Source organism: Podarcis bocagei, assembly GCF_964188305.1.
Source record: "Podarcis bocagei genome assembly, chromosome: 5".
In the NCBI taxonomy this organism is placed as follows: domain Eukaryota; kingdom Metazoa; phylum Chordata; class Lepidosauria; order Squamata; family Lacertidae; genus Podarcis; species Podarcis bocagei.
Window position 1 is genome coordinate 54,194,247 of NC_138129.1, and position 21,775 is coordinate 54,216,021.

The following is a 21,775-nucleotide window of genomic DNA, read 5'->3' on the forward strand; positions in this document are numbered from 1 at the left end:
CATGTATGTTCCCTTTTGGTTAATTCTTTTTGTTGCATTTTATAAGAATAAAAATATTGGTTTAAACCTGTATTCTTTTCTTTTGATAAAATGCCTTAATTTATTGTCCTCTGTCGTCCCCGGTGTTGAATATGGGAATTCCCCATATGCGCTCCCCTGAAAAGTAACAGATTAAATCCATACCCACCTCATTGCAGGTCCAAAATATGTTCCATGTCAAACCTGGAGCAAGACCATTTGCTTAGATCAGGGGGCACCAGTGTGACCACGGTGCTCACCAGTACCTCCTGTGACACCTGCAAATTGTCACAGTAAAAATATGCTCAAACCCACCCCACCCCCCATGAAAGCCTATTGCCTTTCCTGCTCAGTTCCTGTCTGCACTGACTCATTCTCTCCTGCAATTTCTTAAACAGGCCCACATTTCTTTGGATGCCAGTACTGGACATCCACCTTCCTTTCCATTCGGAACAGAGGAGAGGTGCAAAGAGCTTATCTCTTTGAGTGAATGGGGTAGTGGCTGATGTAGGATTCTTTCTTCATTTCTCTGCTGATGGGGCTGTATGTACCCCAGCATCATTTTGTGGTTCTCTTTTTTTGGTTGTTTTTTTTTGCCATGGCAACCTTTTTGCATTATGCCATGCCCCTCTAGGCAGTCATTTTGTGTTAAGTTATTATCCTGTGGCAGCGTTTTCTGACTGGTACCATTTCTGACTGGTGCCTTTTCAAAAGACAGCACTTTTTCAAAATTCCAATTTGCCTACTTGTCCAAAAAGGTTGACTACTCCTTGGTTTAGATATGTGGCGGACCATAAATCAGTACCCTCTTACATCCCAGATGGTAACCTTTTGAATATTAAAAATGTTATTAATCACTCCTCTCTGCACCTACTTCTTTCCCATGCATATTCAGTTCCTTCAGCTTTTTCTCAACAACAAATAAACTGGAAAAGAACAAAGAAATTGGATTCAAACAGGCCTGGTCAACAGCATCATGTGTGCCAGAGATCTGTTTTCCCCACCAGAGGGCAGTACAGAAGTACTAAAGTGATTCTCTGCACCTAATTTTTACTAACTGAAGTTCTCTCTTTGCTTAGCTGAGTAATAAATTTGACTCTAGAATGGACAGTGATCAATGGGTGTGTCTGAGTGTGCCAAATATGTTCTTGGTAAAGGCTCATATAATTTGACATAGGATTCCTGTACAGTACTTTTTGAAACTTTGCTTACCACTCTACTTTCCCCCTTCTGCATCCCCATATGCCCGCCAACCCTCTTTAATTAGGGCAATGGCCAAGAAGCACAGTAGGTGATCTTGATCTCCCTATCTCAGCCTGTTCTACTTCATGGGCTTGTTGTGAGGATAAAAGAAACTCAGAGCTCTTCGAAGGAAAGGAGATTGTATCAGGTTGGTAGAGGTTGATATCCAATCAGACATGGAGTGTATTTTTAATACACATTTTTCTCAGGGCTACTGAGTTTGGAAACAGAGCACATTCTGTGAAATTATATTTTGCCCACAGAGGGGTGTTTTTCAGGTCTGGCTTTTTGGCATAGTGCCACAACATGTCTGGGAATGAGATACAGGTCAATTCTATAAGCTGGTGATGAAACCAGTGTACATTTAACTTCGGGTGTTGAATGGGTAGCCTCAGGTTTATTTGCTTGTTTTTAACTACATAAAATGGGTATTCCCAAAGTTTTGAGAAGGGTCATGGGACGGTTCTTGTGTTGGCATAAGCACAGATTTAAGAGTGCACCAAAATAGTTTACACAGTTCTGATTAACGGTTCTGTTCCCATGATGGTTGGCACATTTACCACAGTTTTGACAGCACCTCTCATCTGTTTGGTGGAGTGTGATGTCCTGAACCCGATGAAAACCCAGCAAGAGAATCCTTCTCCATGTATGAAAGTGACAATCTTTGATTTGACTAATTGATCTTGGTGTAAGAATCCTAAGTATGCAAATTTTCAAATTAAACAGGACTCTCCTTCTTGCAGTCTGGGTGTATATACTGTTATAGAAATTGGGGGGAATCCCCCTAAAACCTAGAAATTAATAAATGCTAGGATTATGGGTTCTTTGTGATATGCAGGGGAAATATAAGCTGCAAGGGGGTTCCCGGGCTGCCTTACACAAACCAGTCAACAACTCCTTGTTCCAGGTAAGACCAGAGACTAGGGATTTGGAAGGTTGCCAGGGTAACTGCTCTGGGGGAGCGCAAGGGGCTTCTGGGAAGAAGAAAGAGGAAGAAAAGGGGAGACAGATCATGTGAGGGTGAAGGAAAAACGGCCTGCAATGATCTGGGTCATGCTGTAAGATCTGGACCCCCTCCACACAGACCAATGTGGTAATTAGGCGAATAAACCCTATTTCTTAAAGCATGACAGCCTCCACTGTATCTTCTGTTCTCCAAAGGGACACAGACCCTGTGTGGGTGCCTGAGATCTCATGTGCTCTTGCCATGGACTTGGCAGAGAGAGGAACAGGCGCCTGACTGGTTACAAATGTAATTTAGCAGCCTGTTTTCAAAGATTTTAGCACTTCAAATGCAAATTGTGCTGGCTCACAAGAGTTAAATACAATTGTAACGATCCCAAAATATCTCCGTTCAACTTTCAAAAAGGTGTGGTAGGTAAACAACTCCTTGTATTATAAGTAGTTAGGTGTCAGAGGGAGTGGCCATGTTGGGAATTACTGAAATAGCTTCATTTGACAAAGCATTCCCAGAAAGAATTGCATTCCCAGTCTGCCTGACTAAGAGTTCTGTGTGAGAAAGAGGCTTACATACTCCAATGTAAGACGATCCAGTAGAAGATAACACTGTACCTGCTTTGTATTATGGGTATGTCTACATAGCAGCCGCTATAGGCAGGCATATGACTGGTTGTCCAGCAAATCTCCCTGGAAAGGACAGGCACCATCATCCCAAAAATGCTGAGACGACAGTTTTGCATACAGTGGGCTGGTTCCACTGTTCCCTCAGTCTCCCCCAGCCATGTAGACACACAAACGGCTGGCATAGGCAAAACCCTGCTACACATTTCTGTTATTTAGACCACATGAGCTCAACAGTCAATACTATTAAAAGAATAGCTTTGTGAGCATGATGACCTTACTCTCCAGATAAAGACAATAACATTTATACAAGACACATTCTCCTCATCCAGTTTCTGGCACCTCCCCGTTTCTATGAGGCCCAAACAACAGCAGGGCGAACGCACCCAGCCCTGGGCCTTAAGATAAAGGTGCAGCATCTGGAACAAATTTCTGTCAAGTCTCCATAGGTTTTGTGGAGAAAATCTGCCTGACAGGGAATAGCTGTGAGTCAGGGCGTGGCCAGTTTTGATGTTGCCCAATATGAGGAGGGTGGAGACCATTCCAAGGACTGTGCACCCTTATTTAAAATGATTTGACAGTCCTTATTTTTAACAGGCATATTCTTCTTTTTTAAAAAAAACAACAACATTTATTGTATACTAAAAAGAACAGATTAAATAACAGATTTGTAGGCATGAATGCAAAACAGTTTGCACACGTCTGCTGCCTTTGGACTGAACTACATGAGATGAAGGAGATTGGGGTCGATTTTTCTCAGCAGGGCAAATAGCATCAGGAGGGGATGACCGGTTTAGCTCAAGGAAAGGGATAAAAGAGGGAAATGGTTTAAAAAGGCCCCCCTTCATTCTAATTTGGGACTCCAAAGGTGGTTTTCATGAGAAACAGAAACATCAGGAAAACCAAACACAAACATCTTGTGTCTTGCGTAGTTTCGCACCAAGGCTCTGGGGTAAGTTCTAATGAATTCAGTGACGTTTACATTCACATGTTCAGGCTGCACAACACCTATTAGACAGTTAAAGATAGATAATATTTTGCTGGAGCAGATGCTGTCTAATGCTAGAAGGATGTTTTGAAAATGGCTGCATGGTATGTATGTAATTTGCTATGTTTTGCAGTAGATGATGTTTGTGTTGTTATACCTAAGGTGAAAAAGTGAACAAACTTTTCGTAACCTGATTTAAAATAATAATTATACCAGTCCTCACTCACTCGTGGGCTTTGAAAAAACTGGTACGTGGTTGAAAACGCAGGTTTATTTAAAAACCTTATCGTCCCACACGACCAGAGAACACATCTCAGCTTCTTAAGCAGCAACTAGACAAGAAGGCAGAGCTGTTACTGACTTCCCAACAGATTTAGAAAAACGGCAAATGCAGCCATGGGAGAGAAGAAAATTGGGCCTGTGACACAGGAGGAAGGAGACAGAAGCAAAGCAGAGGAGGGAGTCCCCAGCTGAAAGTAACCAAGTCACAAGAACTCAATGTAAAGTGATATGAATGTAAATATTATTTTGGAGATTTGTTTCACTGTCTACACATACCAATTTGTTCAGAGAATTATATTGTTGTTCACATATTGGCTTTGGCTTGTATCTGATGTTTATGTTTATATTAATATCATTTTAAACTGGGTTCCTGTGACTTCATCTTTTTGTTACAGGATGAAGGAGGACACCATATGTTTTAATTCATGAAGTGGCAACAGCAGCTGTGTAGGGGCAGAAGGAGGAGAATTTTAACCAGGAAACCAGATGGAGATGGGAGAGTAATTCCCTTCTTCAGTGCCCCTCCTGATTGGAATCTCACCCCCCACCAGCTGCATGTATCATTTTTGAAAATCATGGGAGATCCAGTTGTGAATCTCCCACCATCTCATTAAATCTAGCTCTTAGTTTTACTTGTGTTCAAAATGGTTGAACTCACAATTTTATTTACAGTGCACTTGTCTTGTACAATTCCCCCAAAGGGCTCACATCTTTGTCTGGGGTAGCTGTTCTTTTCCCACAACTGAGAAGCAAATAAAAGCAACTCCTGGACTTAGGTGACTCAGCACATTCCAATACAGTGAAAAGCAGGTTTTCTCTGGACTTCCCGGGCCATTTGCCTGCCTAGCAACCAGGTACTCAAACAAACAGTGCCAGACAGGACCTACCTGTGTCTAACCTGAAGCAGCTGGCTAGCAGGCCTCTTTTTAAAAGGAGTGGCCGGCCAACTGTGCCAGAGGCTACAGTACGGGTCAAATCCCATTCATGGTGAGCTCTGGTTACACAATGACAGTATCCACCACACCTTGACCTAATAAATTAATCTGAACCCCTAGCATCCACATGAAGACTGAGCTGTTCACCAGAGCCTGTGTTGTTAGGGGGGAAAACTGGCCCTTACAGTTAGATCCTTTGCTTCTTGGTCTTTAAAAATGAAGCTGTTACTACTTCTGCATAAGTCAGTCACTGGGGATACAGATTGATGGGTTCATTTCCATGTGTTCCACTCCTAGAATGTTGGGACTATTGGGGGGGAAGTCCCTGGAATTTAGAATGAAGTTCTGGGAGCATCTATTGGCTGAATATGCTGCATGAAAGAGGCTATTGGAGGTGAGGGAATTCCCCAAGGCTCAGGGAGCTAACCTTTGATTTGTGTTACATAGATAGTAAGTTGTATATTGGATATAGCAAACTTCAACTGCTTCTGTCCAACTGATATTTTATTTACTCTGAATGTGTTGTTTTCTAAAAAGATTTTGAGGAGATATGTAATGGGATGATTAGCTGCTTGTGCGTAAAATCGTGCTCCCTCAGAGTTTGTGCGGCTCCACAAACCTCTGTGTGTGACAGAGCTCCTCAAACATGTCTGCTCTAGTCACTCGTAGAGTCTGACAGTGGCTGTCTGCGGAAGCGCTTCCAGCAAAGAAGCTCCTTAACGGAAACGCGTCTCCTGGACTCACGGCGTGACAGTTTCCGGCGAGGCGTGGGTCTCCCTATGGGAGACTCAGATACCTCCCCACTGTTCTCGCTGGAAGCGTCTCTGAGCCCTCCCTCCTGCTCGCATTCCCTCAGAGATCCACTCCTCCCCCTGCTGGTTCCTGCTTCAGCTGTTGAGTCTCTTTCTTCCTCCCTGAGCCCCTCCACCACCTGTTGCTCCGATGGCAGTTCCCTGACATCCACCTCCCCTCCAGGGCCCCCCTCACCCCCTCCCATTTCCTCTCCTCTGGGAGGTGAAGGGTTAAAACCCCGAAAAGAATCTTCTTCATCTTCAGACGTCTCGAACAATTCCCTCCATCGATCACCGTCCTGGCTCGCTGAATCCTCCTCCTCTTCGGAATCTGTGAACCCCTCCAACTCCTCTTCTTCGTCGGTGGTGGCAAAGTATTTCCTCCGGAACCTCGCTACAGGCTGAGGTTTACGTGGGAACCTCTGATGAAAAGTTTCTATTAAAACTTCGTCATTGACATCCTCTGCCCTAACCCAGGTGTTTTCCGACTCCGGTTCCCCTTCCCACATTACCAAATACTCTACTTGATCTCCCTTCCACCTGGAATCGAGGATCTCCGCTACATGGTAGCTGTGTTCCTTCTCCTCCATTGCTGGCCCCCTAGTGACCCTCCCTTCTCTGTCCCCTTTATACGGTGACAGCAACGACCTGTGGAAAACTGGGTGCAGCTTCATGTGGTTCGGTAACCGGAGTCTGAAAGCCACTGGGTTGACCTGCTGCGTGACTTCAAATGGGCCCAGCCTTTTGGGTCTTAACTTCTTACAACCCCCTTTGAATGGCAACCCTTGGGTTGACAGCCACACCTGGTCCCCCACCCTAATGCTTTCCCCTTCCCTTCTGTTTTTGTCTGCCTGCCTCTTATATTCCTCCTTAGCCCTGTTTAAGTTGAGTTGGAGCTGGCGATGGATCGCTTCCATTTCTTCAACGAACTGTTCTGCAGCTGGAACGCTCCAGTTCTCCCCTTCCCCCCCTGGGAAGGCTCTGGGATGGCACCCGTGATTAGCCAAAAAGGGGCTCATCCCCGTGGACACGTTCTCTGCATTGTTGTAGGCAAATTCTGCCAACGCCAGCTTCTCCACCCAATCATTCTCTCTGTCATTCACATAACACCTCAAATATTGCTGGAGAACACCATTAGCTCTTTCCGCCTGCCCGTTGGTTTCTGGATGACGGGCCGTTGAGAAATTAACCTCTACATGCAGTAAGCTCATGAGCTTCCTCCAGAACCTGGAAGTAAATTGTTTCCCTCGGTCTGAAACCACCCTCAAGGGGGCGCCATGCAACCTGAACACATTTTCTACAAACAATTTAGCTGTTTCTTCTGCTGTGACCGCATGTGAGCAGGCTATAAAGTGGGCCATTTTAGTTAACAGGTCTACCACAACCATGATGGCTGTTTTCCCTCTAGACCTTGGCAGATCAGTCATGAAATCTATTGCCACTGCTTCCCATGGTCTTTCAGGTGTGGGTAGTGGTTCTAATAAACCTGCCGGTGCCCGCCTCTCCCCCTTGGCTCGTTGGCATTGGTCACACCCTCTCACATACTCCCGCACATCTTCCCTGACCTTGGGCCACCAAAATTCCCTGGTAACCAGCCACATGGTTTTGTGTTGCCCAAAATGCCCTGCTGTGGGGCTATCGTGCAGTTGCTTGAGTACCTTCTCCCTCAATTCCCCTTCAGGTATATATAACGCTCCCTTGTAGTACAATGCCCCGTTTCTCTCCTCAAAACCCCCGGGTTTGTCTCCCTCCCTCCTGAGACCCCTGAGTTTGTCCTGGGCGTATTCATCATGCACCGTTCCCTCTACCAATTCCCTTTGCCCCACCAATGCCGCCCCACACACCCAGCGGTCCTCTGGAATGACATGGGTCTCTTCGGGTGCTCCCTCCCCCTCCAAATATTCAGGTTTGCGTGAGAGAGCGTCCGCCCTAACGTTCTCTGGGCCTGGCACGTAACAAATCTCAAAGTTAAATTTGGAGAACTCCTGGGCCCATCTCAACTGCCGTTGGTTGAGCACTCGCGCAGTTCTCCAATACTCTAGATTCTTATGGTCCGTGCACACTTGCACCTTATGTTGTGCACCAATTAGCAGGTGCCTCCATTTCCGGAAAGCCTCATGAATAGCAAGAAGTTCCCGGTCGTACACCGTGTAGTTCCTCTCGGATTTGTTCAGCTTTCGCGAAAAGAAGGCACACGGTCGCCACTCTGACTCCTCCTTCCCCGGCTGCAGAAGAAGCACCGCCCCTATGGCTCTGTCAGATGCGTCTGTTTCGACCCTCAGCTTCTTTTGTAAATCCACATGCAGAAGTTGTTCTTCAGAGGCGAAGGCCCTTTTCAGTTCCTCAAACGCTCGCTCCGCCTCCGCCGTCCATACAAACTTCTTTTTACTGCTGAGACAGTCCGTAATGGGCGCCGTCAGGTGGGCGAAGTTTCGGATGAACTTACGATAAAAGTTTCCAAACCCTAGGAACCTCTGCACATCCTTCTTGGTTTTGGGTGTTTTCCATTCCAGCACTGCCTGAACCTTGCCGGGATCCATGGCCAATCCCTTGTCTGACAGGCGGTACCCCAGGAATTCCACCTCCTTGGTATGAAACTGACACTTCTCCAGTTTCACCCACAGCCTGTTGGCTTGCAGCCTGCTCAACACTTCTCTGACATCTCTCACATGTTGCTCCTCATTCTCCGAATACACCAACACATCATCTAGGAAGGCCACGCAGTTCTTGTAGAGCAAAGGACCCAGTACGTGGTTCATAAAAGATTGAAAGCACGCTGAGCCTGCTTGTAATCCAAAAGGCATAACGAGATATTCAAATGCCCCCAAAGGGGTAAACATGGTGGTTTTCCATTCATCCCCTTTCCTTATACGTATCAGGTTGTACGCCCCCCTTAGATCCAGCTTTGTAAAAATCTTTCCCTTCCGCACCCTGGTCAAAATATCATCAATCCTGGGCATAGGGAAAGCCACTGGTTCTGTCACTGCATTTAACCGCCTGAAATCACATACAAGTCTCGGCTTGTCCGTGTGCTTTTTATCCACAAAAAACACTGGGCTACCCCCCGCTGCTTTGGACTCTCTGATGAAGCCTCTCTTCAGGTTCTTGTCAATGAACTCTCGCAACTCCTGCATTTCTCTGTCTGACATGGCATACAACTTGCCTACAGGAAGCTGTGCTCCAGGGAGTAAATTGATCTGGCAATCAAAGGGCCTATGCGGGGGTAGTTGGTCAGCTTCCTTCTCGCTGAACACGTCGCTGAGATCTGCATACTGTGGTGGTACCTTCACCTTCTCCATTACTTCAGTCCCTGCTAGGGTGGCTTGGGCCCCTGCTGAACCCTTTTCCCCTTTGCAGTGTTCTAAGCAATGTGCTGAACCAAAGGAAACCACTCTTTGATGCCAGCCCACCAGCGGATCATGTAGCGCTAGCCAGCTCATTCCCAAAATAATGGGAGCGCCTCCCAAGGTGGCCACATTAAACGCTATCAGTTCTGTGTGCCTTGCCACCCTCATTATCATTGGGACGGTCTGCAAGCTGACTCCTCCTCCCAACAACTCCCTGCCATCGATCGTGGTCACCTGCAGGGGGTTGCTTAAAGGGATCGTCTGTATCTGGTGTTCAGCAGCAAACTCCTTGCTCATAAAATTGCAGGAGCTGCCTGAGTCCAACAGCGCCTTTATTTTTAGGGGGTGTCCATTTTGCAGCTCTAGCGACACTTCAATCACTAGAGCAGGTTGAGGAGCTTCTGGCACGGGCACTTTCACTGCTCTTTGGCCTGGCTGCAGTGCCCCGACTGTGGCAACCAGGCGTTGGCTTTTACCTGCTCTGTTTCTCCCTGCTCTCCTCCCTCAACAGCTCCCACCATCCCTTGCCATTCCTTCCTCTGGGGGCAGACTCTGGCAAAGTGGCCTGGCTGTTGGCAGAGATAGCATTTCCGGGCGCCCTTTCCCTCCTTCTTAGCCCCCTCACTGGGTTTTGAAAATGCGCGCGCGCGCTGTTCCGATTTCCATCGGCTCTGCCGGCGGGAAAGCTGGCTCAGGAATGTCTGGAATGCGGAACTCCTTCCAACGTTCCCCTCTCCCTTCCCGCCTCTCCAAGGCTCTTGCCTCCTGACGCGCTCCTATGGTCAGCGCAGATTTGGTCAGCTGATCCATAGACACCGCCCTGGGGCTCCGGGACAGCTCGTCTTTCACAGCCGAAGAAAGACCTTCTTCAAATAGCATCTGAATGGGTGCCGCCGATAAATCCCAACCCAATCTGTGAACCAGCATGGTAAACTCAGTCCAGTACTCACGGACAGATCGGCTTCCCTGCTTGCAAGCCATTAGCTGTCTGCGCACCACCCCTTCCTCAATATCGCTGGAAAACATGATATCCATTGCACGAAAGAACTTCATCGTGTCCTTTAGGACGTCATTGTGCGTTGCCATTAGGGGTCGAACCCAGTCCCGCGCCCCCTTCTCAAGATGCCCAATTACGAAAGCAACTCGCGATTCCTCATCAGGGAACTCATCAAACTGCACATTAATGGCATATTGCATCTCTGTCCTAAAGGCATGGTAATCCTTGGGGTCCCCCCCAAACTTCTGCACCAATCCTGGTACCTTTCTGGGGAACTGAGTGGCTCTCCCCTTCTTGTCTGCATCCTGAGCCCTTCTCTCCTCAAGCCTCGCCGTCTGCAGCGCAAGTTGGACTTCCAACGCTCGGTATCTTTCTTCCAAGCTTGGACCAGCTCCAACCCCTGCTCCTCCGGTTCCGGCTGGGTCGCTCATGATGCTTTCTCCTGCACAGGCAGCGTACAGAGACTGTCAGACTGCTGTAATGGGATGATTAGCTGCTTGTGCGTAAAATCGTGCTCCCTCAGAGTTTGTGCGGCTCCACAAACCTCTGTGTGTGACAGAGCTCCTCAAACATGTCTGCTCTAGTCACTCGTAGAGTCTGACAGTGGCTGTCTGCGGAAGCGCTTCCAGCAAAGAAGCTCCTTAACGGAAACGCGTCTCCTGGACTCACGGCGTGACAGTTTCCGGCGAGGCATGGGTCTCCCTATGGGAGACTCAGATACCTCCCCACTGTTCTCGCTGGAAGCGTCTCTGAGCCCTCCCTCCTGCTCGCATTCCCTCAGAGATCCACTCCTCCCCCTGCTGGTTCCTGCTTCAGCTGTTGAGTCTCTTTCTTCCTCCCTGAGCCCCTCCACCACCTGTTGCTCCGATGGCAGTTCCCTGACAAGATATATAAAATAATGACAATGAAATTGAGCCTATTCCTCCCTGCCATCCAGCTTGTTCCACCAGTGGAGATCCAAAGCATTTATAAAAGCTTTCTATAATTTATTACAGCAAAATATGATATATCAAGTACAACATCTGAGCGACAATCCCGTCATCATCCCCCCCAAAAAAAGTTGTTTCATACTAAAGGAGACAGAGACAGTTATGGCATCTGTAGTTGCAATGTTGTTCTTTAAGTCCTGTTTCATTGGTGTACGAAATAAATTGCTCCATGTATGGAAGTGAGAGCTGGACCATAAAGAAGGCTGATCGCCGAAGAATTGATGCTTTTGAATTATGGTGCTGGAGGAGACTCTTGATAGTCCCATGGACTGCAAGAAGATCAAACGTATCCATTCTTAAGGAAATCAGCCCTGAGTGCTCACTGGAAGGACAGATTGTGAAGCTGAGGCTCCAATACTTTGGCCACCTCATGAGAAGAGAAGACTCCCTGGAAAAGACCCTGATGTTGGGAAAGATGGAGGGCACAAGGAGAAGGGGACAACAGAGGATGAGATGGTTGGATGGTGTTCTTGAAGCTACCAGCATGAGTTTGATCAAACTGCGGGAGGCAGTGGAGGACAGAAGTGCCTGGCGTGCTCTGGTCCATGGGGTCACGAAGAGCCGGACGCGACTAAACGACTAAACAACAACAACAGTATAAAAAACACACCTGGTGTTTCCTTGCTGTTCAACACTTTAAACATACTGTCTCGCCAGAGTGGTACATGCTCTGGTTATCTCCCGCTTGGATTACTGCAGTGCGCTCTGTGTGGGGCTACCTTTGAAGGTGACTCGGAAACTGCAACTAATCCAGAATGCAGCAGCTGGACTGATGACTGGGCGTGGCCACTGGGACCATATAACACTGGTCCTAAAGGATCTTCACTGGTTCCCAGTACGCTTCCGAGCACAATTCAATGTGTTGGTGCTGACCTTTAAAGCCCTAAATGGCCTCAGCTCAGTATACCTGAAGGAGTGTCTCCACCCCCATCATTCAGCTCAGACACTGAGGTTATCCCCCGAGGGTCTTCTGGCAGTTCCCTCACTGCGAGAAGTGACGTTACAGGGAACCAGGCAAGGGCCTTCTTGGCAGTGGCACCCTCCCTGTGGAATGCCCTCCCATCAGGTGTCAAGGAGATAAAGAACTACACAACTTCTGAAGGCAGTTCTTTTGTATTAGTAGTAGTAGTAGTAGTAATTTTTTTCAGCTATAACCCGTCTCTATACACACCTATTCACCCTGGTTTTTGACATTTAGGTGTATATTTTTAGGACCCACCTTATTTCTGTTGTTTTATTGTTGTAACCTGCTCTGGGACCTTAGGCTGAAGACTGGGAAATTAGTACTTTATCATTATCATCATCATCGTAATGCACCCCATAGTCGCCTTTGACTGAACTTAACAGTCCAGGGTTCCTTTATCTTTAACTAAGTCCATTGTTAAACCATGCAAATACATCCAAGTTTGGATGATGAACAACCTTGCTGCTATCAGTATCCAAATGTGTTCTTTGGTTTGTTTGTTTGTTTGTTTCCTTCATATTACTTAAACTAGGGACTTTTTGGAAAATGCTAAAGAGCATAAGAAGTTGTTCAGATTACGTTAAAGGGAATGAGTTTTATTTGTAATACTTGCTGTTCTTATTATTTTAAGATGAGGTTCTATTTCCATTTAAAAGAAAAGACAACATTATTTGTGTAAGTGCAAAGGGGTTATCCTGCCCACAGAACAGCCAGTTTCTATGAGGGCTTGGGTCATTACAAAACCATCTCCCACAGCTTGACCAGCTTTTGAACCTGGCCCTTGTTACTTTTGCAATCTCCTAGCGGAAAAGTGACTCATATAGATGAGTATATTATACTAAGCAATGTTTCTGAGATAAGTGAGATAAGTGTCAAGGAGACCTTAGCTCCCGTGCTTTGACACAGACTGACAAGCATGTATAAGCACTACTCTGAGTAGATGCAATTATAACTTTTAGTAACGGGTGCAATTTAGAAGGTCGGTTGGAGTGGCAGTTTTCAAGTGATAAGCTGATTGCTTAACAGAAAGTGCATCAAAGTATTAAGAAAGCACTGTTTATGGTAGCTGATTATATGATAGTGCTCAGGATTTCCTATGACACACCCTATTGTCTACAATGGAAACATTCACTTCAATGTAGGAGCACCTTTCCATGACCAGTCCAAGTAAACACGTCCCTCCTACCCTTTGCCCTTGTGGTAGGTGAGCCATGGTGAAGAATAAGGTGGCCAGATTGCTAGCTGGGGCAAGATAGTCTGAGCATATAACAACAATCTTGGCACAACTGCCCTGGCTACCAGCTAGTTTGGGGGCTCAATTCAAAGTGCTGGTTTTGATCTATAAAGCCTTATGCTGCTCAGGACCCCCAGCACTTCAAGGACTGCCTCTGCCCACATGAACCTATCTGGACACTGTGTTCATTATCTGAGGCCCTTCTCTATATGCCACCTTTGAGGGAAGTGCAGGGGATGGCAACATGAGAACGGGGCCTTTTCAGTGGTGGCTCTTCCTTTCCCCAAGGAAGCATGCCTGGTGCCGTGTGAGAAAGATCAGGCTAAGAGAGTGTGACTTCAAGGGTAAGTGGAGATTTGAACCTGGGTCTCTCTCTTCCTGCTTAGTCTCAGTCTGACACACTCATCACTACCCTAAGAGCAGGTTGGGATTGGAAGAAACAAAAGAATCAAAAACCAGATATTAGATACAGTGGTACCTCTGGTTAAGAACAATTCGTTCTGGAGGTCTGTTCTTAACCTGAAACTGTTCTTAACCTGAGGTACCACTTTAGCTAATGGGGCCTCCGGCTGCCACTGCGCTGCCGCCATGTGATTTCTGTTCTCATCCTGAAGCAAAGTTCTTAACCCGAGGTACTATTTCTGGGTTAGCGGAGTCTGTAACCTGAAGCGTCTGTACCCCGAGGTACAACCCTAGGATGGAACCTGTCTACCTCTGATGGAAACCAGGCCTTTCCCCCTCACACACTGGAACTCTCCCCTACCTCTCTCTGCCAATTGACTGTAAGGCTCAGGCTCCAGGCAGGATGCCCCCAAGGCATTCAAAGCAGCAGCTGCAAGTTCCCAGTGCCAACATGACCAAAGTTGGATGGGCTGGGCATGGAGGTATTACCCCCTTCTTATTCAGGTGTCACCATGTCACTTGTGCTGTGGGTCAAGGGGGCGTTGATGTTCCCGCGATAGTGTTCCACGCCGGCGCTGGCACAAGGAGGATCGCATTCCACACCCCTTCCGTAGTGCATGCATCTTCCAGGCCTGAGCCAGGCTTTCCACCTAGGCAAGGGTAGAAACAAATCCATTATATTCAGGCCAGTGCTGGACAGGAGTGAAGAACCATACCCAGGTGGGTAATGCAGCAGAATGGTGTCTAAGCTGGAGAATTGAGGAGGATACAGTGGGAAGCAGATGGAAGAAGTAGAGATGGCCACTTCTCTTCCCTCAGGGGCCCTGAGGCCATCACCTAGTAAACCAACAAACTCTCTTGGTCTCAGAACTCTACATGTGCTCTTGTCCAGGGTTCCACTGACCCAGTGATGCTTTCTTTCAGGATATTCCATTCTGTTCCTGTATCATCATCCCTTCCACAACTTCCCCAGTGAGTTAGTCAGTATTCTGTGGTCCGGCCACTGAGCATTCTCACTCGTCACAGAGCTATTTTAGGTCCCACCTCCCTCAAGGTTCCCTACTCCCCTAAAAGTCTTATGTACTTCTGCAAACCACAGGAAAGGCGCTTCTTCTCTGCCACTAATTTTAGCTAATTAAATATGAAAAGAAGGAGCAAGCGCTCTAAAGACAGGGAGAGACATGTGATCCATGCAATCTGGTGCAAAAAACTATTACTGAGGTGGGTAGCCTCTCTCACTGGAATCATTTGGTCCTTCTTGTTCTCCTCCTCCAGCGTGGTCAGCTCACTTGGTGACAGCAGATCCAGACGCAGCCCTGGCACCACTGTTGCCGCCACATCATGCACAGTCCTGTCTAGAACAGCCTGTAAGAAGGGAGTTCAGGATCAGCACAGGCCAGGGGAGAAGGGCTGCTGACAGACCTGGATAAGCAATCATGCCACAAGCTGTCCTAGTTCTGAACTGTTATGATGCAGCAGAAACTCTGGGGAAAGGGAAGGAAATAATTTTCAGTTCCAGGGAGTGGGTCGCCAAACAATGGGAGATGTGAGTATCAGAGAAAGGCACCTCAGAATTCCTGGGATCTAGTGGGCCCTGCTCCGTGCTCTTGCAGCTGGGTAGAAATAGGGAAAACTCATGTGATGGGGGCACCAGTGGGAACGTTTCCATGTTCTCCTGGATGTGTCTCATCTCTCTTTCTTAGTTAAGCTGGAGCTACTTGCTTTGTAGGCAGCTTTTGATAAGAACATTGGGAAATTTGATGGCTGTCATTTCACTGGGGCAAGTGCATCATAGGAACATTGGAAGCTACCTTATGCTGAGTCAGTAGTGTCTAGCTCAATGGTGTCTACCACACAGACTTGCAAGGGCTTTCTAGTATTTCAGACAGGAGTATCTCCCAACCTTGCCTCAAGCTCTCAGGGACTGAATCTGGAACCTTCTGCATGCAAAGCAGTTGCTCTATCCTACAACCCTTTCTTATCTGCTTGGAACACACTGTGGCCTAGATTCTGTTGGTTGGTAGGTGGTTGGCTCTAAGCAAATTTACTGAAGGAGAGCACTGGACTAGCTCATTAGGTTTAGAACACTGCAGCTTAGGTGCCTCATTGACTGGTCTGAAAACCAAGATTCTTCTATCTTGGAGCCAGGCCTGGTGGTAGTTAAATGAGGGAGGTGGACTCAGTGTGGGTAGGTGTGAGAGAGTTAGAGCCCTAACACCAATGCTATGGAAAACCTGCAAATAACTGTAGATTAACATCTGCTATTAATGTGAAGTGGTTTGTTGGTGGTACATTTATTTTCCAACCACATAATTCTGTGGAAAACGTTTTATATACTCAAGAAAGGTGTAAGTTGCTGCCTTTGGCCAATGGGTTGCAGTTATTTTTATTATTTAGGTAATTTATATACTGTTTCATTGCTCCAAAAACTGTCTGAGTACTTCCCAACATTATAAAAATATCACCAAAAAATACGACACAGAACAATTAGATCCTCTTAAACATCAGTATAAACTAAAACAACTAACATATGGAGACAATAATAACTACTAGCTGACTGAAATAAAGAAATACAGCAGAGACAACCAGCCCCACCCACCAACTGTGCAAGCCTGTATTTATATGGAGCATCAGCACTCTCACTTCTGTTGCTGCCTCTCCAACTTAAGAGGGGCAAAATTATGCACTCCCTACTTCCACAGCAACCTGCTATCACCAGGGAGCATCCACAATCATTCCTTCCCTACATGACTTTTTCAGCTCTATACATCTTCCAAGAGAACCCCGTGAGTGGGATCCTCAATCCCTGCTCCCTTTGTTCCCTTTTCTCACCACGTAATGAGCACTTACGGATCCAACATGAGCCCATTCCCGAACAGCACGAATCAGCTTCACCTCATCGATGGCCAAACAGTCACTGCGCAAGATAGTTTGCATTGCCAGTTCCGACAATTCCAAGAAGCCACGTGTTAGCACCACGTCCTGGGGGAAAATATGCAGCTCATCTGTGGAGTGGAGAGAACTCCTCTGTCATTAAAAAATGGTGGCCACAGCTAAGAAGTAAGGTACCCATGGTATGTCCATTGAGAGTTTAGGGTTGAAATAGTTACTGTAGGTCTGCCAGGTGAGATAAACTGCATTAGAGTCCTCTTCCTACCATGATGAAGCATAAAGACCACCACCCTTCCCAATTGCACCGAGGTACTGAGAGATGATGTAATCTGGAGGACAGGTCATGTCTGCCAGTGGCACCCTGTTCCCTCCATAACCAAATCATGATACTGAGCCAGTATGGTCTGAAAGGACATGACACAGCAACTCTGGACACCCTATATATGCCACTGTAATGGAAGCAAGGTGGGATATAAATATATCAAATGCACAAACAACACACATGGTCCTATAGGGAAGAGGTCTGATTAGAATAGGACCTCCATATCTCATGGGAAAACCTCTGCACTTGTCCTGTGCTTACCTGAGTACAACTCTCGATGAAAGCCAGGCAATGCACCTGCAAATCCACCTGCCCATATGCTACAGCTGCCTGCCATTAAGAGAGTGAGAAGAAAAATTGATAAAAGGCTGTGTTTAAAGAGACAAAGCTGAGAGAACATAATAAGAGTTCTGCTGGATAAGGCCAAAGGTCCATCTAATCTACCACTGTTCTCACACAGACCAACCAGATGCCCATCCATGAAAGAATGTTGGGGCTTTAGGTAGAGGTGAAGCAGAAAAGGATCGTGGGTTGGGAGTGACAGAGTTGGCTGCAGTTTGCTTTTCATTTCATTCTAAGTATTTGAACCTGAAAGAAACACCATCAAAAGTCCTCCCCTCTCCCACTATGGAGATACTTATGGCAGACCCTCCAAGTGTCCCTATTTTCCAGGGATGTCCCTGACCTAGAGAAGCCATCCCAGTTTCTGATTTGATCATGGAATGTCCCGCTTTTCCTTAGGACGTCCCTATTTTTGTTGGAGAAATGTTGGAGGGCATGGTAGGATGTCCTTATTTTCATTGGGAGAAATGTTGGAGGGTATGGAGTTATTCGAGCCCCAAGCTGCCTGAAGGCAATCCTGTATAGGGAAGTTTTTTTAATGTTTAATGTTTTATTATTATTATTATTATTATTATTATTATTATTATTATTATTATTATTATTATTAATGTTGGAAGCTGCCCAGAGTGGCTGGGGCAACCTAGTAAGATGTGTGGGGTTATAAATAGTAAAATTATCATTATGGATTGGGACGTCCCTATTTTCATCAGAGAATTGTTGGAGGGTACGTTATAGGTAAACTTGGGAAAGTCTCTGCAATCAATAAATCCTTTCCCAGAACCAAATGCAAGCCTGTGTGTTCTAGAATAGCAAGGTTCCTCTGGAAATCAAAGAGATGGGGCCAAGAGCTGTTTCATATGCCCATTCTATATAATGATGGGGATGTCATAGGATTCCTACCTTCATAGGATTCCTACCTTCATTGTACTAGTCTGAATTACTCGTTACAAACACAAAACCTGATTTTGCGCCCAACCACCAGCTGTCTTATAACGTAGTTTAAGTAACAGAGTTCAAAATGACCAAATGTGTTTGTGATTTGGTGTTCAGTGGGTAAATACTGCAGATGTAGAGTAGAAATTTTTCCACTACTACATTTTTCCATGGAATCTTTCTCATTTCTAAAAATGCATTGTATCATAAAATTAATTTGGAACGTAACAAAATGACTGGGCAGTTTCAAAGCTATAACATTTTTTTAACCCAGAAGTCTATACTTCGAAATATATATAGATCTAATCAGCACCTCTTGGGGGCAGACTAAAATTAGTATATTAATGGTTTTCAATGCCTTCATTCTCTTTAAAAAATGTAAACAATGAAAGAGAAGCTTATGCTAACTGAATTGTCATCTCTTAAAATATTTACACGTCTTCCATAAAAAATGCAAAGCTTTGCTTGAAAAATATTTTTAAACGTAACATTTTAGGCTGCAATCCTATGCCCACTACTTGGGAGTAAGCCCCGCTGAACTTGGGGGCTTGCCTTGTACTGTGCTCTCAATCAAGACCTGCCCTTCTCCTAAAGGCTAAAGTCCCCTGCCCTCCAAGCCAGGGTCTCAATGCAGATTGGGGTCCCTGGGCCTGTAGTTTCCCTTTAAAAAGCCAGTCATGCTAAGTGTGTGAATGGCATTTCACCTAGTTTATTCCACAATGGGACTTACTTATAATGAAGCATGTGAAGGACTACACTGCAAATGACATTAAAGATATGTGATGGTACTGAGGAAATTGAAAATAAGCTGATTGAGGGGTAATAGGATGTGGTGGATAGCTCACTTCACCAGTGCAACACCAAACATACCACCATAATGACAGAAAGGCTGCCACAACTCCCTGGATACACCCCAGGAAAAATCTACCAGCATATCTGGTATGGTGGAGAAAATGTGCTTGATAGCCTTCAGAAAAGCATTCTACGTGGTCTGTGTAAGGCTCAGGTATTAACAGGACATCAATGATAAACATAATGATAGTAGCCATATTATTTACTTTCTACAGTCCACGTACATCTACCTTCATTGTACACTGCTTGAAGATAAGCATCCCATATGGCATTTGTCTGGCTACTGATGGAAATAGATGCTGCACCAGATGGACCTTTGATTGAATCCAGCAGGGCAATTCTTACATCCCTTCAAAGAGAACATATCCCAAGTAAACAAAGCAAGAAGTATCTACTTGCACTGAATGAGGCAAGCAAGCATGGTGGGTCAAGCTTATTCTGATTGCTTCTGCTAACATAAAGTAGGCAACCTGAAACTGTGAGATGAGATGAGTTATCATCTAATAACCTTTAAGCATTCAACTGAAGTCACAATCAGGATGGGTAAAGAAAGACAAAATAGTGGATTTGTTCCACCTTTTCAATTCATGAATGTAAAGTGGGGGATGTAAATGCTCACTAGTCATTCTACGTTGGGAGAGACATGGGCCTGCAATCACTCAGGGTTTCTCTCCCTAATTCCACCTACCTTCTACATAATGTCTAGTTAAACACATTGTGTGATGTTATCAATATAGAAGTGTGACACTGTATACATGGTTTAAAACATAGGCCAAGTTCTGAATTAACGTCTGCAACAGGGTCACTTTTGTGTGTGTGTTGTGGTGTGTTTTTTTACTTTCTACATGAACATTCATATTATTGAAAGGTCAAGCATGGCCATCTCAAAAGACAGAACTTGCAGGTATCGCCTCAGTAAAACCAGAAATGCATCTGTGGAATGTGCCCTTTGTATCACTATCTGAAAATCCAAATGATATCAATCTCCTGCAGAGCAGTAGAAGCATCTGTGGATTCAATGCTACAAGGAAAATGATCAGTCCCCATAAAAAGTGATGATGTCTGCTTACTCTGCTGATTCCTATGGGGATAGAACTAGTGAATATTGTGTCAGACACATCACAGGCTCAGTGAGCACAAATTACAGGTGGGAACTAGGAGGAGTAAGTTGTGCAGTTAAGCAAGAAATAAACAATTTCTGCTGTGTGAAAACAATGTGTTTGTGGCAAACCACATTATCTTGCTGGTTGCTTTCAGGATACACCAGCCCCACCACATGGCCAAGCATGCAGCTGGAAACTAACGATTCCAATTAACGGCACCAGCTGACCACTATAAACAGCCGTCAAACCACATGTGACCAGAGTAGCAACATTGTTTTTCCACTATTATCAGACAGAGTAAAAGGTAGAATGCAGTAGAAACTATGAGTTCCAGTCAACCCAGCGTCCTAAAAAGGGGGAATTCTGACACGTGGGTATGGCTAGCCCACTACATATGACACCACCAAATCTCATGTCTCCTACAGGAACTGATCCCTGTATCACATGGGAACTGCCAGAAGCAACACTCCACAGATATGGAATGCTTTCCCCACAAAGGGGCATAGGCAGGCACGGCCAAACTTGGCCCTCCAACTGTTTTGGGACTACAATTCCCATCTTCCCTGACCATTGGTCCTGTTAGCTAGGGATGGTGGAAGTTGTAGTCCCAAAACAGCTGGAGGGCCAAGTTTGGCCATGCCTGGCATAGGCCATGCCCTTCTTAGAGATCAACTAGCCCAAGTTTGTACCCTCTACCCAATTTGGCAACATAATCCATTCCAGCCTTAGGGATTCCTATACTGGTAGAAATGCCTGGTTCTTCTAAACAGAAAATTGAAATGCAACTCAACTGAAAGAAGCCACTTACATACATAGAACAGGATGGAGAACAACTGGATGAGCTGTATCTTGAAAGCTGATACAATGGGGTGCAAATGTATTGTCCAGCTGTCTCTGGTGAAATTAACTGTGTCTTTCCTCATTCTGTAGCCATTACATGTCTAAGGGTTTTGCCTAGGGCTCATTAAGCTTTGGGTGTCAGGTCAATGAAATGCATTCTGTGAACACCACAGATGTAATTTAGCCGAGAGAGAGACATGAGATGGGGAGATTATCTGTCTGCCTCCACTCCAGTTGGATATGGTTCATTTCTCACCATAGCCTTATATAGCTGCCTGTATTTGACGGCTTGTATGGGAAGAGTGGTGTGAACAAGAGTTATGGGTCCTCCTGTGATATCACTGATGAGGAGTCTGTGGCCCTCCATATATTATTGGACTCCAGTTCCCATCAGCCACAGCCAGCATGGCTAATGGTCAGGGGGTGATGGGAGTTGTGGTCCAACAACATTTGGAGGGTCAAAGGTGGTAGGCACCCCTGAGCTAAAGGCATGAGGGAGAACAGAGCAAATCCTGTGACAAATCAGGAGTCAACCAGCCTGCTTTCAGAAACATGCAGTTTTCTGTGTTTAGCAGAATCAGTCTCTCTGTGTATGTCCACTTGAAGAACTCTTGTGGAGGAAAGAAGTGAGAGATGCCAGCATGCTTCCTTAAAAACTATCAATGAAGAAGCTGGAGGTAGGTATCCCAGTCACACCAACACCTCAATTGTTAAGAAGCAA

The 21,775-nt window shown here is 45.8% G+C and overlaps 1 protein-coding gene and 1 long non-coding RNA gene across 2 annotated transcripts in view; both read right to left on the reverse strand.

Moving 5' to 3' along the window:
* Positions 1-3,461: 3,461 nt before the first annotated feature.
* LOC308586570 lies at positions 3,462-5,596 on the reverse strand. The gene is made up of 2 exons (XR_014007955.1): positions 5,232-5,596; positions 3,462-3,849 (listed from the first exon to the last, which is right to left on the reverse strand). It is a non-coding gene; the product is annotated as an uncharacterized lncRNA (long non-coding RNA).
* Positions 5,597-11,146: 5,550 nt separating this feature from the next.
* The window catches only part of BTBD19 (BTB domain containing 19), a 51,977-nt gene continuing 41,348 nt past the window's right edge, over positions 11,147-21,775 (reverse strand). Inside the window, exons 5-9 of the mRNA XM_081193242.1 lie at positions 17,246-17,314; positions 16,621-16,752; positions 15,010-15,135; positions 11,756-14,420; positions 11,147-11,335 (exon numbers count right to left, since the gene is read on the reverse strand). Coding sequence (XP_081049368.1) covers positions 14,286-14,420; positions 15,010-15,135; positions 16,621-16,752; positions 17,246-17,314 — 462 coding nt within the window. The 3' untranslated portion in view covers positions 11,147-11,335; positions 11,756-14,285. The remainder of the gene's footprint in view (positions 11,336-11,755; positions 14,421-15,009; positions 15,136-16,620; positions 16,753-17,245; positions 17,315-21,775) is intronic.